The 14,935-nt window shown below is 30.8% G+C and overlaps 2 protein-coding genes across 3 annotated transcripts; one reads left to right on the top strand and one right to left on the bottom strand.

The window, feature by feature from the left end:
• Nucleotides 1-496: 496 nt before the first annotated feature.
• Nucleotides 497-1,934, bottom strand: LOC135141130 (uncharacterized). 2 transcript variants are annotated; one of them, XM_064071992.1, is made up of 7 exons: nt 1,804-1,934; nt 1,604-1,734; nt 1,402-1,491; nt 1,048-1,097; nt 865-988; nt 685-780; nt 497-632 (listed from the first exon to the last, which is right to left on the bottom strand). In XM_064071992.1, exons 1-7 carry the CDS (start codon nt 1,841-1,843, stop codon nt 543-545), a joined length of 621 nt encoding a protein of 206 aa, XP_063928062.1. In that variant the 5' UTR covers nt 1,844-1,934; the 3' UTR covers nt 497-542. The 2 variants fall into 2 exon arrangements, with proteins under 2 accessions (XP_063928062.1, XP_063928063.1); XM_064071993.1 differs by having other exon boundaries at nt 1,414-1,491.
• Nucleotides 1,935-11,804: 9,870 nt separating this feature from the next.
• LOC135141097 (uncharacterized) lies at nt 11,805-14,913 on the top strand. Its single transcript, XM_064071951.1, has 14 exons — nt 11,805-12,058; nt 12,130-12,212; nt 12,267-12,370; nt 12,429-12,559; nt 12,614-12,706; nt 13,116-13,236; nt 13,361-13,439; nt 13,508-13,621; nt 13,680-13,751; nt 13,816-14,079; nt 14,133-14,259; nt 14,324-14,467; nt 14,534-14,669; nt 14,728-14,913. The coding sequence occupies exons 1-14, from the start codon at nt 11,805-11,807 to the stop codon at nt 14,911-14,913; spliced, it is 1,908 nt and encodes a 635-aa protein (XP_063928021.1).
• The last annotated feature ends 22 nt before the right edge of the window (nt 14,914-14,935 follow it).

Raw genomic sequence — 14,935 nt, 5'->3', positions numbered from 1 at the left:
TTGAATTTGTATTTTATTTAATAATTTAAATTCCTAAGAATAACTTTTTTTTACGTAGTTAATACTTAAGGAAAATTCTAATTAAATAAAAAAATTCTTAATAATAATTAAAAATAGTTTACTTTTTTATATTTTTATGCATTTTTAAATAAATAAAATTGAACCTAAAAAAAATCATTTAAATTATTTGTTTTATTTCTAGTGCATATCTTTTACTGAATTTAAAATTGCTTGTATAATTTTTAAATTTAATTTCTTATAGCAAATTTCGTAAACGAATAAAATATCAGAATAATAATTTATGATTCAACAGCATTAATTTAATCAACTCAATTACTTTCAGGCTCAAATCTAAAAAATTAAATTACAAGCGCTACTGTTTAAAAATTATTCAAATAGAATAATGTATTACTATATAAAAATTAAAATTACAAATAAATTTTTTTTCTAATAAGGAAATTTCCAATACATTAATTAAAGGTCAACCATTTAAATCTTTTATTTATTTTTAAAAAAATGTAACTTCATTCAAGAGAAGCCAATCATTCTTTCTTGGTAACGTGCTTATTAACGTGCCTTGCCACAGAAAGCATATCAATGCGATCCTTCCCATCAAAAACTTTTTTTAATTTCTACTTAAAATTATTATAAAACCCGAAAAATAAGTTATTATGTGATTCTAACATAATCCGAAATTATAAATTTTTTATTTTCTGGATCCTGACGGTTATTTTCTTTTATATACTGCCAAATCCTTTTGATTACTTCAGTTCGGGGGCACTACGAAATTTAATTTATAAATAATTAAATTTTATAAAGCTTAAAAAACTTTAAAAATTTATTTGTGAATTATAAAAGAAATACTTCGTCCACTCCAATAACTGCTTTTAAAGAATCTGAAACGAGTACGGGAGGGCCGGGCTTACGAGGTTTCTTTTCTACATCTTCCTTCTTCGGCTTTTTATTCGGCTTGGCAGATTTCTTTTGACTTTAGTAAAGTTCAAATTTTAATTAAATTATAAATCATTCTTATAAATTATAAAATACCTTTTATTATTGGAAGCATCTTTTCTTTTAGCCGATTTGATTTTAGGAATCTACGTTGAATACTCAGTTAAGTTAATTATAAAAATTTTAATAGGAATCTCAAACAAGTTAAAAATTAACAGCCAAAGCACTAACGGAATTAAATTATAACTTTTTATAATCTCAGGCAGCCTGAATTTTTTATCATTCTTTTTTTTAAAGATGGCATATTCTTTACTTGAATTAATTTGTAAAATTTTTCTCTCAATTATTAAGAAAATTTTACAAAAAAAATAATTATTAAATCAAGTTATAGTAAAAAATCATTAACCGTCGTTTTAAGTTCAACTGATAAAAAAAACTGAAGCTGTTTACCTTTGAATTTACCTTTGAAATAGAGTCAGAATCACTTTCAATAGCGGAGTTTCCGCTCTCTAGGCCTTCTGCGCCTGCTTGCGTCGTTTGCTTGTAAAAAAATTATAAATAACTAGTAATACTTAAATAATCCATAAACAATAATTAATTTTGCCAAATAGAATATCGCTTATAAAAATAAAACTCCATATTAAAAGCTTACTATAACCCTCGTTATGATCTCAGTTATCTGATGCTTTTGCTCTACAGGAATTTTTATATTTAAAGTTTCCTCTATTTTAGAGCGAAAAGTACCGACCGAAACCGTGTCAATGTCTATTTCTTTCAGTATATCTATTAATGAAAAAAGGAAGATTTATATGAAAAATTGCTTCAAGATAATAAAGACGGTGGCTGAGCAACCTTTGCATGCTTTTTCTATAGTTTCTACCGGTACATCCATCCTTTTTAAATAATATCCTAAATGCACGCGTTACGCCCCTTTTGTTTACGGCTAAACGTTGGAGATAAGAGAGGAGCAAGAGAAGGGCTAAAGCAAGTGAAACCAGAAGCACGTTAAAAAAAAAGTAGAATGGCGGTTTTTTTTTTAACTTTAGAAATTTAAGAGCTTTGGGGCCCATATACCTTAATGGGCCCCGATTCTTTAAAAAATTGACTATTCGGCATTAAATTATTTTGTTGATTCTGCCGGGAAGGATCAAGGCTGGTGCTGCTAACATAGAAACGTTGTGGTTTAGAGGAACGTACTTTTTTAGAGCTGGCTTTATATATTACATAAATGCTTCTGCTTATGTTGTAGTTCAAGCCTCGCAACAGTCAGGAAAGACATTATAAAGAAGTTAATAATTAAAAGACTATCAAATAATTAAACGACAAAAAGTCCGTAATGTATGTCTAGTGGTTATACGTAAATAAGTTTACTTTGTATAACCTAGTAAGTAATTTTAAAAACTGTTTGCGAAATAAACCAAAAAAAAGCTTCAAAAAGTTAAGGCATTAGGATTTAAAGTATTAACTAACCAATTTTAGATAAAAATGAAAGCCAACAGCCAAAATTAAAATTAAATTAGTTTGAGTAATTTTCCTATAGACTACGCGAACAACATTTAATAAATGCGGCCTCTTTTTTAAGTTACTAACTAACAGATAAATAAAGATTTATTCCTTTCCCTTAAAATAAAAAGCTTTTTTATTTTGGTTACACCCTGTTTCTTTTATTTAACAATATAAAACTGTAATAATACTTACATGTAAGGACTGTGTATCGGGCTAATTTAAATGGCTTTCTTATAAGTTGTAGTTAAATCTGAGTGCTCTTAAATTCCTGAACAACCAAGTACAGAGCGTTGCCCAAGGTTTAGGAAGCTTTTTGAAAAAAAACAACTTAAAGTTTGTGTGTAAGGATTTTTTTTTAATATTTTAAAGTACTTAACCCTCACTCTTAATAACTTTTACTTGCTATAGTAGAAATTATATAATGACCGCTCCATTCCTTGTGTTTTTTATGTTCTTTAATAAAAAATATTTAATAACTTTGCATAACTTTTGTTAAAAGAATTTTTTAAGCTAATTCCAGAGTTGTTTTATTTCTCAGTAAGCTAATGCTGTCTCTAAATTAAGTTTTCAAATTAAAAAGAATGGGTCGCTGCTCCTTTCTCAATAGTATTACTTTTCCTATCACAGTTACTTTCCGTGGCCCTAAAGGTAGACAAACCAAGAACCTGTTGTTTAATAAACCAAAATAACTAATTTGTTATTCCTAAAATGGCACTCTCGCGGATAATGGCTATAAAAGCGTAGATATATTATACCCAAGGTAGGAATAAAATGTATAAAATAAATTTATTAGACAAAATATACACAGCACGGTAATTGCTGTCCATCTGCAACACAACACGCTCCAACCAGGGGGCAAAGAGCACAAAAAATTAAATCCTCTCCTACAATGGTATGCTATCTCTATTAATATATACGGCATACTATTAATGGACGCACGTGGCTAACAAATTAACAAAAAGGCTTTTCCTATGCTTTGGATTCCGTTATTCTTATTGCAATAAAAAACAAAAATTGAGGTTAAAACTTTTCAAAGCACATTTTAAAGATCCCTCTGCATTAATTAAAGACATAAGAAGAGAAAACAAAGAGAAAACTCAGAGAATCTATTTTTTCTATTGATGGCAAAAATCAATTTAGTTTTATGAGTTACTAATAAAGTTAGCGGAGATATCCAGTTTTTATTGTAAAGCTAGTTAATAAAAGTACTACTCAACCTAATTTTTTTTCCCTTGCAGATTATAATTTTCTTTAGAAAAGCTACATTTTAATTGCTTCTTTTCAATATTTATGATTTCTTTTTGTCGCATAATTTATATAAACAAGCCTCCCTATTTTATGGTCAGTTGCTTCTTATTTAAGCAAAAATTGTATTTTTATTTCAGCTTTCCATTCTAGTTATTCCTCTTATTATAAATATTTACTATGAGTGACCATTTTTGCTTAAAACAACTGTAAAAAAACCACGACAACCCAAAGCTCACAAAGGTTTATATTAATACACTTTGATTAAAACTTTATTTAGTTATTTATCATAACAGGCGTTTCCTGATGTTCAATCGAGTTAACAACTTCAAAGTCGGCGGAATATATTTTCAACTTTTCTAATAAAGCCGATCCCGCTATCCATCACAACAGCTATCTGCTACAGTCACAAGCATCATTTCCGCCTTAAAAATAAAGCTAAAAATTCATCTTTTTCCGCAATATTAACTTTGGAGGGTCAAGTAATTTTGCTATATATGTTATAGTCTGCTTAATATCAGATATTGACATTTATTTAACGAAAGTTTAACCAGTTTAAATTGATGTTCGCTTGTACTTTTTGACGGTCCCATTAAAGAGTATTAAATATAGCAAAATCTATTAATAATCACACAAAATATAACAGTATAAAACAATGATATATATATACATAATATAATAACGCATTAACATGTACTGAGCAAATCAGTATTGTATACACAGACGTTGCTATACGAGTTACTCCCTCACTAATTAGTCAGATTGATTTTTCCTATCGATGTTGAGACAATAAATGACAAATATTGGGTATACTCCTCTAAAAAAAGACTCCGACAAGTAGATATTTCCTTTCAATAAGTGAAACAAATAACTAAAAAGGAAAAACTACTATACGAAACTAGATTATATGACTTTTCTTATTTACAGAAACCCACACTTCTGTTTATACTACAGAGAGATACCCTAAAATATGGATTCAAATAAAAAAAACAGGAAGACACAAAATTTTAACTTGGAAAACCAGAATACATGACACAAAATAATTAAGTATGAAGTAAACCAATTATATTTACAAATTATAATTATTAAAAAAAAAATTTTACGGTTAACTAAAAGAAACAAACGATAAGTTTTTGTATCTTGGTAAAAACAAATTTATTATACATTATTCCTTTCGTTTACACATTTTATTTCGCGCGTCGTATCTTTTATTATCTACATATACATCTTATATACAATTGTGAAACCCTATAACTTCTAGAACATTTGCTGGACCGACTTTCTCTTCAATATTTTACTTGGTACTATCAGTTTTTAAGTCCGACGTAGCCTTACTTTTTTATGCTAATCCTAAAGTTCTTACGAGTTTGAGTTTTCAGTTTTCAAACCTATGCTCGTTTTAGACATGATATAAAAGGTGTTCATTTTAAAAACTGTAGGCCACCTGTTAAAACAATTATAATATATGTAGCTCCATTTAATTAATTTTCTTTTCATGACTGTTTTTAGCTAGTCCTTTTCCTATAGTTTGGATAACTTTTTCTACCTTCCCGTTAGCTTAACGCTGGCTCGCATATATATTTCAATTCAGTATTGCATCTTCTTTCCACCTCCCATCTAGTGGGTATAGGTTCCCAGTCCATGATTACATTGTAAAATTCCCATAACTTGAAGACCGCTCTTAAGTTACTCTTACATAAGTCTCATAATGATCTTGACCGCCTTTCATTACATGTCCCTTCTAGCTAAATTGCTTTCTATTGGCCCTATTACCTGTTGCACACCGGCAGTTGTAAACCCTCTTCGAGGTGCTTCATGGTCACATTGCCTTGTTAGCGAACCACTTCACTTTCATCCTTATATAAACCTTCGTCCTTTTAGAAAATATAGACAACGCTTTTTTTAAAATTTCTCATTCTTTTCTTGCGTATAAGGCCGTAAAGTTTTTTTTAGCCCTAATCTATGAGATCCTCTTCGCCGAGAGAAAAGTCTACACCTTTCAGAAGTTTTATTTAATTAAAGCGGTTCACAACTTATAACAATACACTTATTCTCATACCCCTAAAAAACTAAGACGCTTCAAATTTAATTAGAGTTATATTTGGCTCTTCCTAATATAAGCTAAAATAGCTTTTATAAAAGCTTGTATTCAACATGAGCTTACAATAAAGGTCTTAGAGTTGATCACCTTTAATCTCCGACTACTTAAATTAAAAAAATGCACAAGCTTTTTTGCCCATCACGCCAAAGTACCTCCCTACTTTCTCAAACTAAGAAACTTAATTTCAGATAGCTAAAAAAAGGAACAGTAATAACGGATAACTGTAATTGATCGCTTCACTGTAAATTGTAGAAAGATAAAGAGATCAAAAACATTGTTGCGGTCTCAAAAGTCCCTAAAAAATGCCATTAAGGAGATAAGCTATAATACTGAATTCAAGAAGTTAAGTATAAGTTTATTCATGCGGAAAATAAGTAAATAAGAAAGGTTCTTATAACAACTACAAGTAGTAGCTGAGCATGAATGTGAAGTCTCTACACGATTCGGTAGGCGACGGCGTGTGCCGAGAGTACTCCCCCCTCTGAGGAACACTAAAAGAAATGCTAAAAAAAAAACGGCTAGTAGTGCATATATGTAAAGCTAGATGTGTTCGGACACATGAAAAGTTATATACGGAGCTCTTTTTTTTGTGAGATAGTTAAGGGCCTTCACAACAATTATATTTTATCGGTTTTTTGTATGCAATTACTAGAAAAGAGTTCGACTTGCCCTGCTAGCCTTTATTTTATTGAGTTAAAAATAACTTTACTTAAGAGCTTAAAGGAGTTTTTTTGTCACCAAAACCTAAAACATTTTGTTATTAAACTTATTTACTAAATTATAACCAGTACTCTGTAGACAAAACTCTTTTACCCTTTTTTCATATAGCCTTAATATATACAATATGTCTTTCCCGTCGTAATTCATCATATAAATGCGCTTAGTAGCTTAACAAAGTGAAGTTGGTTATTCTGTACACTATTAACGCTATCCATATTAGTGGCCGAAATATAATAAGTATAATTTAACACGGAATCAATATATTATTTTTATATATTCCACTAGTCCAACGACGCTACTAGGCTACGAAGCAGTCGTAAAACAAAACGCGTCCGCGAAAAAAAATATATATTTAGCTAATTTTCATTTTCTTATTTAAAGCACTAATTTACCACAGTCATCTTTATAATTAATAGCTGCTTAATATACTTTTCCTCTATTAATTGAGAGCGCGGGAGCCATAAGTTCTCTTACAATTAATTGCACCATCAATGAGAAGAACGGATGCGCTTTATCATAGCTAAATAGCATATATCAATATAGGCGAAATAGCAAAGTAATAAGTACTTTACATGTAACGAAATAGTTAAGTTTTAATACCGTTAAATTATTTAAAAATGTATATTGACAAGTTAACAAAATAAGCTTAGCGATATCCCCCCTCTAATAGAACTAAGAAATGTTTTTTGGCTACGAGTACTGGGTGCACATCTCCTGTCTTATTAGTAGTTTGTGGCGAATACTGACTCTAGTAAACCAGTTTCGTGAAATATTAAAAGATATGCTTGAACAGGCTTGAGGTTACACTCTTTACGTAGTTGACTGTTGCGAACAAACCAAGGGGCGTCCCCAACCACCATTTTCAGAACGCAATTTAGTAGTAATTGTAGTCGATGAATACGTTTGCTTGAGGAATAAACCCAGGTCATGGAGGTATTAACAATCAACGGGATTATATAACATAAGCTTGTTTTAGATGTAATTTGCTATTCCTGCATATTAAGGGATATATAACGATTTAGACTTGCCTGATTTTAGTAACGACCTAATAAAGATGAGACTTCCAACTTTGTCCTCATCAAACCCCGGGATATTTAACATTTTTACTTCGAGGATTGGCAATTTGCTTTAATATGAGACCATGAAACTGACTCCTTTTTTATTATAATCATAAGGCTACTTTCTGACGCGTTAATAATAAAGCTTCATGTTGGAAACCTTGCCTCAAGTACTGTCATATAAGACTGTGTTTTTAAACACCAGCCAGACAGATTTGAAACTATAAAAAAAGGCTGTGTCTTCAGAGCAGTGGACTAAGTTTATTTTCGACGATCGTAGCATGTCGACCATGCAGCTAGAAATGAGTAAAGGGAATAGTAAAGGGCTTGTGGAAACACTCGCCTATAAAAATCTAATACGAACACCAGGTAAGTTACTTCAGCAGAAAAGGTTCTATTCGTTAGGTAGGGGTGTACCACCGCAGTTAAGTAAAAAGAAAACCTGGCAGTAATAATCAAAAATCTATTGAATATTTTAACCCTTTAAAGGGCAAAACTCTGGGGCTTAAAGTAGATTTGTTTTACGTTCACTGGTAACTAAATTTACTATTCATGTTTTGTTGTTTGCTGCCTAATCCATTAGAACATGGTACTCAAACCTACCAGAGATTTATTTTAGAGGCTGAGTCTATCGTTTAGGGTCAGTTTCCATAGACCTCCTTTTGCAAATTGAACCTAGGCGGCGAGTGGTAAACAAGTAATAACCAGGGACCTGTAAGGGGTTAAGAGAGCACACCTGTTACTTTTCTATTGTTAAAAACTTTTTGAGCTTCTTTCTTAAGTTTTGGTAGTGGGTGGTTTGTGGAGAAATTTTTCAAAACCAAATTGAAAAATAGGCAAGACACTGACACTCTCCACATATCTTGACATAATAACCACTTAAAGACAATCTTTTATAAAACAGCTAGGAGCCTAGTTTTTGGAATAAATTCAACTCCTGCCAATTTACAACGTCTGAGGAAGTAGGTTAGTTAATTAACCTTGAGCCTAGAGAGATAGCTAATGGAGTAAAGTTTTTAAGCAGTGAATTAGAACCGTGGGATTCAAGGCTTTCTGCATTAGGGGGGGTGAATTATATTTTTAAGTCCCGAAAGGTTTAACCTTGTAACCTGTGCTAGGTTATAAAAGGTGAGCAGTATAGCAGAAATTATAATGAACTCATGGATGAGTGAGCTTCTAGTGAATCCACGAATACCTCCACTGTTTCAGAGGATTTCGTCGCTGAGCGTTCTAGCACCAAAAAATGTCTAGCTTACATATATAATTTTTCAACATTAGCTTTTACTAAGTTATATGCTCTTGGTAATTATAAATTCCAAACAATCTTCCACATGCATTAAAAGCTTCAAAACTAGGTAATATTATTAGTAATATTACATACTTAATATACAGAACACCCGAGGAACCGCTAGGGGGATTTTTGTTATAGCTATAGCCACAGAACTGAAAAGGTATTTAATATTTACAAGACAGAATTCTGTAACTTTAAGAGCTTTTCGAGTGATTTGTTTACCTTTTCAATTTGTAACCTCTGTGTAATGTGCCGAAAACTCTTTATAATAAATATTATATATACATATATTATTTCTTATAATGGTGGAAAATAGTGCACAGTTGTCACTAACCTAACCTTCTTTAGGAAAAAAAGCCAGTCAAGTTTATGCAACTGCTTAGTAAAACCTTATAACAATAATATATATTTTTAAAGGTCTGTAAAGCTTTACAAAAAAGTCGAACTGGGAAAATTAATTTTTTTTTTATGGTTCCTAAGCAATACTCTTTTGAAAGATACAAAACATTATATCTGTAGCGGTATACATAGAGATCACTTTTAAAGCAATTTTCTCTTGTTTTTTAATTTTCAGTGCGTATTTTTCGCAACCTGCGTTAAATACGCTCACTTCCTTAGTAGATATTGTTAATAGTAACTTATAGGTTTAAAATAATCAGATTCTAGGTTTACGAAATCTATAACATAATTAGAGTTTTTTTTATATTGATTCACCGGTATTAGGGCTTTGATACTGGTCTATTTATGAACTATTATTATATAATTTGGTAAGTTGTATATTATAGACTTTAAGGTATTTTAATTTAGAGTTATTAAAGGTTGAACACGGTAAGTACGCAAAGCCAAAACCTCAAAGTAAATAAAAAAAAGAAGACGTGTTCGGGCCATTACCTATATATAACAACTAGCCCTCTATACATAAAAAAAAACAAAATTAGTGTTTTGCTTGTGCCCACCAAGGAGGCACGTGGTGGTTAAGTACACGCACATTACCTTATGTAGTTTACTATTTTTATATGCTACGAACTAACTGACCGCCCCCCTCTCAAGTCATTGTCCTTTGGGTGCTGTTGCAAAGTGGTTTTATTAGCTTGCTACCTCTCTTTATATTAATTTCATTATTAAAAGCGTTACAGTAGCTCGAGTGACTATGTGTGGGGTCTTAATTAAAACTTGTGAAGATAATCACAAACTTTGTCTAAGGAAATATGAAGTTCATACCTTCGACAGATAGTTTGACTTTAGGATACTAATATTCATGTGACTTTTGTTACACCGATTTAAAATTTTTGTTCTTTTTTTGCGGAATGGAATCTGAAATGTTTTTTAGGGGAATAAAACTGCTATCCTTTTTATTAGTAGCTACGGAAGACTTAAATAGTAAATTAAGTTAAATTCGTTAAAAATTTTATAACATGGTAATAATATGTTATTGAGATAAAGAGAATACTTTAATTAGTATAAAATGAAAGCGTGTTTTCAATATTTATACTGTTGATAACAGTTTTCTTTGTTTAAATTTACCTTTTGTAAACTGAATGTTAAATTTATATTCGAAAAAATTTGAGTGGCATTTTCTTTTTAAAAAAGTTGACTTTTTATGATAACTTGCTTCTATCAAACACTTTTTATTAAGTAAAAGGTTTAATTTTGAACAATTACAGTAACTATTCTAACAAACTCTTATTTATAATTAGCTTCACTAGTTATTTAAATTAATGAGGCTCTCTGATAACTATTTGAGTTAACGTGTATATCGAGGACAAAAAAAAATTACTTTCTTTTAAATTTCGATATTTAGATAAAAACAATATAAGTCCCGTTACAAATTTCAATTATTTTATTTATTTGTTTATTTTTTTAACCTAATAGTTTTAAGCCCTTAATTGTAACGACTATTATAAATATATACTTATTTGTGATCACTTTTCTAGTACAGCAAAGATTTTTATTTAGCATATAATATTACATTAAATAGTGTTAACTAAATTTTAAAAAAAAATTGTTTTTTTTGGAATTTTAGAGTAATTGTACAGCTTTAAGTATGTTATAAATGTTTTGAAGCTTTCTTAGCACGCTATGTACTTTGTTTAGCAAAATATTTAAAAAGTTATTCTGTCCAACAAATCTAAAAATAAGTTTCTTGACGGAGCGACAACTAACTAAAGAGCTCTAAACTTTAGGCTTTATAGTAGAGAAGTAAAGCGATAAGTCTTACTATTAGAAAAAACCTGCTTAAAGATTTTAGGTTCCACTTTAAAGAGATATCCCTCCACCGATATTTTTGGTACGTTGGCTAACTAGCTATGAACTTTAGGCTTTATAGTAGAAAAGTACGCGCTTTATAAAAAAAAGAAGTAAATTTAGGCTTTAAGCCTCCCTGTTTAAATATTCAATCTTTAAAAAAAAAAATAAAAGATCTTTACATAGATAAGAAATCCTACTCCGAAGTATATATGTACTATGGCTAACTTAAATAGCTAGGAACTTCAAGCCTTACAAAAGAGGAGTACAGTTTTATAACTAAAGCGAATTTGGACGATAAACCTCACTGTTTAAAAGAAAGTAAACTGCTAAAACAAAAAATATTTACGCAGTTAAGGGAAAAAGACACTTTGCTTAATGATAATAATAATTAAAAAATTATAATAACAATAATAATAATATTTATTTAAATAATGTTAGTAAAAAACGAAATTATATATAATATAACAAAACTAAGTTTTAGTAATGGGTAGGTTTTGTTTAAATATAGTAACAAGAGGGTCACGGGTATCGTAGAGTTCCTGATTTGCTTTGATTTCCAAACTGTTCTCCTTGGTCCTATATTGTTTCTTTAATTCTTATTAAACATATTAACTGTGAGTTTATTTAGTTTTAAAACCTTTTATGTTTTTTGTTATCCCATATAAAATAATAATCTCGGTATACAATGGCTAACAACGACGAAGATGCCTCCTCTCCTACAAGAAAAGAAAAAAATTCTGAGCGTGAGAATTCTGTGCAGCCCGACTCAAGAAATTCAAGTTCATCTGAATCCTCAATAGCTTTATCTGATCTTGCTTCTCTCATTTTGGGTTCAAGAAGCGGAGAGAACACAAGAAACAGATTCTCTGGAAATCCTTTACAAGATTTACTTATACAACTTTCTTCTGATTTAGCTGAGGGAAACGGGTCGGCACCCTTGTAATTGATTCTTTAATATCTCCATTATATTTTTTTAATGAAGTTTAACGTGTAATTATTCTAAATTTTAGAAGTTCTTTTGGTTTTCATTTCGTATCTAACGGAGGAGAATTAGAGAAAATAATTAAGACTTTAAAAGACTCTAATGATTCTGGTATTTTCTCGTTTTTTTATATTACTAAAAGAAAAGAAGTAATATTTTTTTTAGAACTTCGGATAAATTCTTTGTCCCAGTTATGTGAATATTTATCCATGGCCACCGAGGATACATTACTGAACTTCCCTTTAAATGATTTTCTTCTAGTATTTATAGTTCAGACCATTTTTCTATCTTTTTTTTTGATTTACAATAATATAACGTAAAAAAAAGGAAATATTAAGCGAAGAAGAATCTCCAGAAATAACATTAAAGGCCATTAGAGCACTTTGCTATGTTATGGAAGTCTCTCCTTCCTTGATCAGCAAGATTGTTTCATTTTCCGATGGATCTGTGCTAAAAATGTCTAAAAAGAAATTTTTATAAGCTAAATTAATTAAAATTATTAATTTTATTAGATTAGGAGATAAATTATTGGCCATTAGCTTCATTGATGTTGCTGAAGAATCCATCACTGCTTTTCATAAGATTGCTAACGAAGGCAGTTTTAGGTTTCTTTATTTTAAAATTAAATTATTAAAAAATTAAAATAATTAATTTTTATTAAATTATTTTAAATAATTTAGTTTTACGTTCAGCCAGTTTTTTGAATTTTAATTTACTATCAATCCAGAATCTATAATTAATTTAGTTTGCGTAATTAACAGTATTATTTATATTCTATATAACCTAGATTTACGTTAACTTTTTTTAAATTTATTATTATTAAGTTCATATTTGTAATAAATTAATTTACGTAATAAAGGCATTATGTATATTTTTAAATAATAAGATTTACATCAAGCCCACTTTTTGTTTAAATTTAAATTTATTATAAAAACTAGGTTTCCTTATAGATCAAATTCTTTTCAGTTTTTTTTTACGGCACAAAAATTTTAACCTAATTAACTTAATTACCAGCGAAGAACTTTTGTCTTGTGGATGCATTCAAGCTATGATCAACTTTATTGACTTTTTTGATTCGAATTTACAGATTATAATTATTGAAATAGTAACCAGCGTTTGCAAAGGTTTTCCTGAGGTAGTCACTAACTTTGAAATTTATTTTATTTATATGGATTTTCAGATCTTTGAAATTCAAATTATTTTTCATAAGTAGCAAGATTTGATTACAATTTTATTTTTCATTTTACCTGTAAATTTAGAATCACTTTAACACGTTACTTGAAATTATGCCAGCCTTGACGCAGTTGCTGGACAGCAGCAATAAAATTATGGCGCAAAGTAAGTATTTAAAGTTAATTTCAACTTTTTAATTTTTTATAGTAAAATCTCTTTTTTATATATAAAAGAAGTGAGTTTATGCTTCTTTAGATTGATTAGCCAATTTAATTCGGACGAAGAAAAACTAGATGTTTTATTCTCGGCCGGTTGCGCGACGACCCTGCTTGCGCTATTGGAGCAGAGTTTGATCTTTATAAAAAAATTAGAATATTTTTTGTGTGCGTATTTATTATTTGCCAGACTCCGTCGACTCTTTGGATGGCCACTCTGCTGATATCCGCCTCTTTTGCGCTCAGAGTCTAGCGATTCTCTGTAGAGGCAAACTTTTTTCCTTTTTTAAGTCTTTTTAAATCTACTTTTTTTATTGGCTGTTTAGGGTCGAACAGACCAAAGTCTCTTTTTTTATCCGGGAATTCCCACTTGGAAACTTTGATTGGTCTTCTCCAGCTGGCCCGGCACCAATTACAAAGCTCCAGCGATGTCTCCCACGCGACCTACCTCCATGCGCTTCTTGGCTTGTTCAATGAACTTCTTCCGGGGGCTGGCCTTTTACAGCAATGCCCTTTATTTTGCCAGACAAGGCCACGTGAAGGGGAGGATATCGTTGTACAAGGCGCATGCGTCTCCTATTGCTTGAAAGGTGCCGTTTTGGGTGTGTTGTTGCAGCTTTTCACTAATTTTCATGCGCGATAGAAGCTCTTCCATTGGCGTATGACTTATTTGAGACGGCAGTGTCTCCCGCCCTCAAAGTTCAGTGTCTTCTCACTTTACTAAAGCTTTGCTGCCTCGACTCGGCATCGTCCCTTATTTGTTGCTCAGCGTATCTATTTATACACACATGGGATGCCTTTAGGGTTTATTTGTATCATTTTATAATTAAAAAGTCTCAATTCTGCTACATCCTCGCCTGATTTGATAGCGTTTACCTCCACCCTTTTAGCCAATCGGCAGGATGCTCGCTATATAGCGATTGGACTACTCATGACTCACGTTCTTCTGTCCAAGTCCGACAGCATAGACAAATTTATGTGCGTCTACCATTAAGCTTGCTTTCCTCGTAAAACAGTATAACCACTTCCACGTGTATTCTGCAGACACGAGGGTGTCCCTCAAGAGATTTATGCGTTAAAGAAACTTCGGTTCAAGTCTGAGTGGTTCCATTTTCTAGTGAGGACCAATGACAAGCAGCAACTAAAGTCCACGGAAAAGTGGGTCAATGCTGCCGCAAAGGTTCTTTGTGAACAATTTTGGTGTTTATATACTTAATGAATGCACATTTTTCTTCAAGGAGACGCACGCTACTTATTTTTCGAATCTGGTGGCCGACTGCCACCGCGCTGCCCTTGCTGAGGTTGTAAGACACTTGTCCGACCCGTCTTCCCTCTCATGTGCTTTGACTGATTTAAAGTTATTATTATTATTATTATTATTATTATTATTATTATTATTATTATTATTATTATTACTTCCGTAATATTTATTACAAGAAACTTGAT

The sequence above is a fragment of the Zophobas morio genome, unplaced genomic scaffold (genome assembly GCF_036711695.1).
Source record: "Zophobas morio isolate AGI-343-1 ecotype UQ-CSIRO unplaced genomic scaffold, CSIRO_AGI_Zmor_V1 ptg000042l, whole genome shotgun sequence".
Taxonomy (NCBI): Eukaryota; Metazoa; Arthropoda; class Insecta; order Coleoptera; family Tenebrionidae; genus Zophobas; species Zophobas morio.
Note: the sequence above shows the minus strand (reverse complement) of the source record. Positions and strands in the feature narration are given on the sequence as shown.

Excerpts from the sequence above, each read along its gene's own strand:
- LOC135141097 (XM_064071951.1), top strand. The coding sequence starts at position 11,805 with ATGGCTAACAACGACGAAGATGCCTCCTCTCCTACAAGAAAAGAAAAA. Across the intron at positions 12,213-12,266 it reads AAAAGACTCTAATGATTCTG|AACTTCGGATAAATTCTTTG; the intron begins GTATTTTCTCGT and ends TATTTTTTTTAG. Across the intron at positions 12,371-12,428 it reads ATTTTCTTCTAGTATTTATA|GAAATATTAAGCGAAGAAGA; the intron begins GTTCAGACCATT and ends CGTAAAAAAAAG.
- LOC135141130 (XM_064071992.1), bottom strand. The coding sequence starts at position 1,843 with ATGGATGTACCGGTAGAAACTATAGAAAAAGCATGCAAAG. Across the intron at positions 1,098-1,401 it reads TTTCAAAGGTAAATTCAAAG|ATTCCTAAAATCAAATCGGC; the intron begins GTAAACAGCTTC and ends TATTCAACGTAG. Across the intron at positions 781-864 it reads CAGTTATTGGAGTGGACGAA|TGCCCCCGAACTGAAGTAAT; the intron begins GTATTTCTTTTA and ends TAAATTTCGTAG.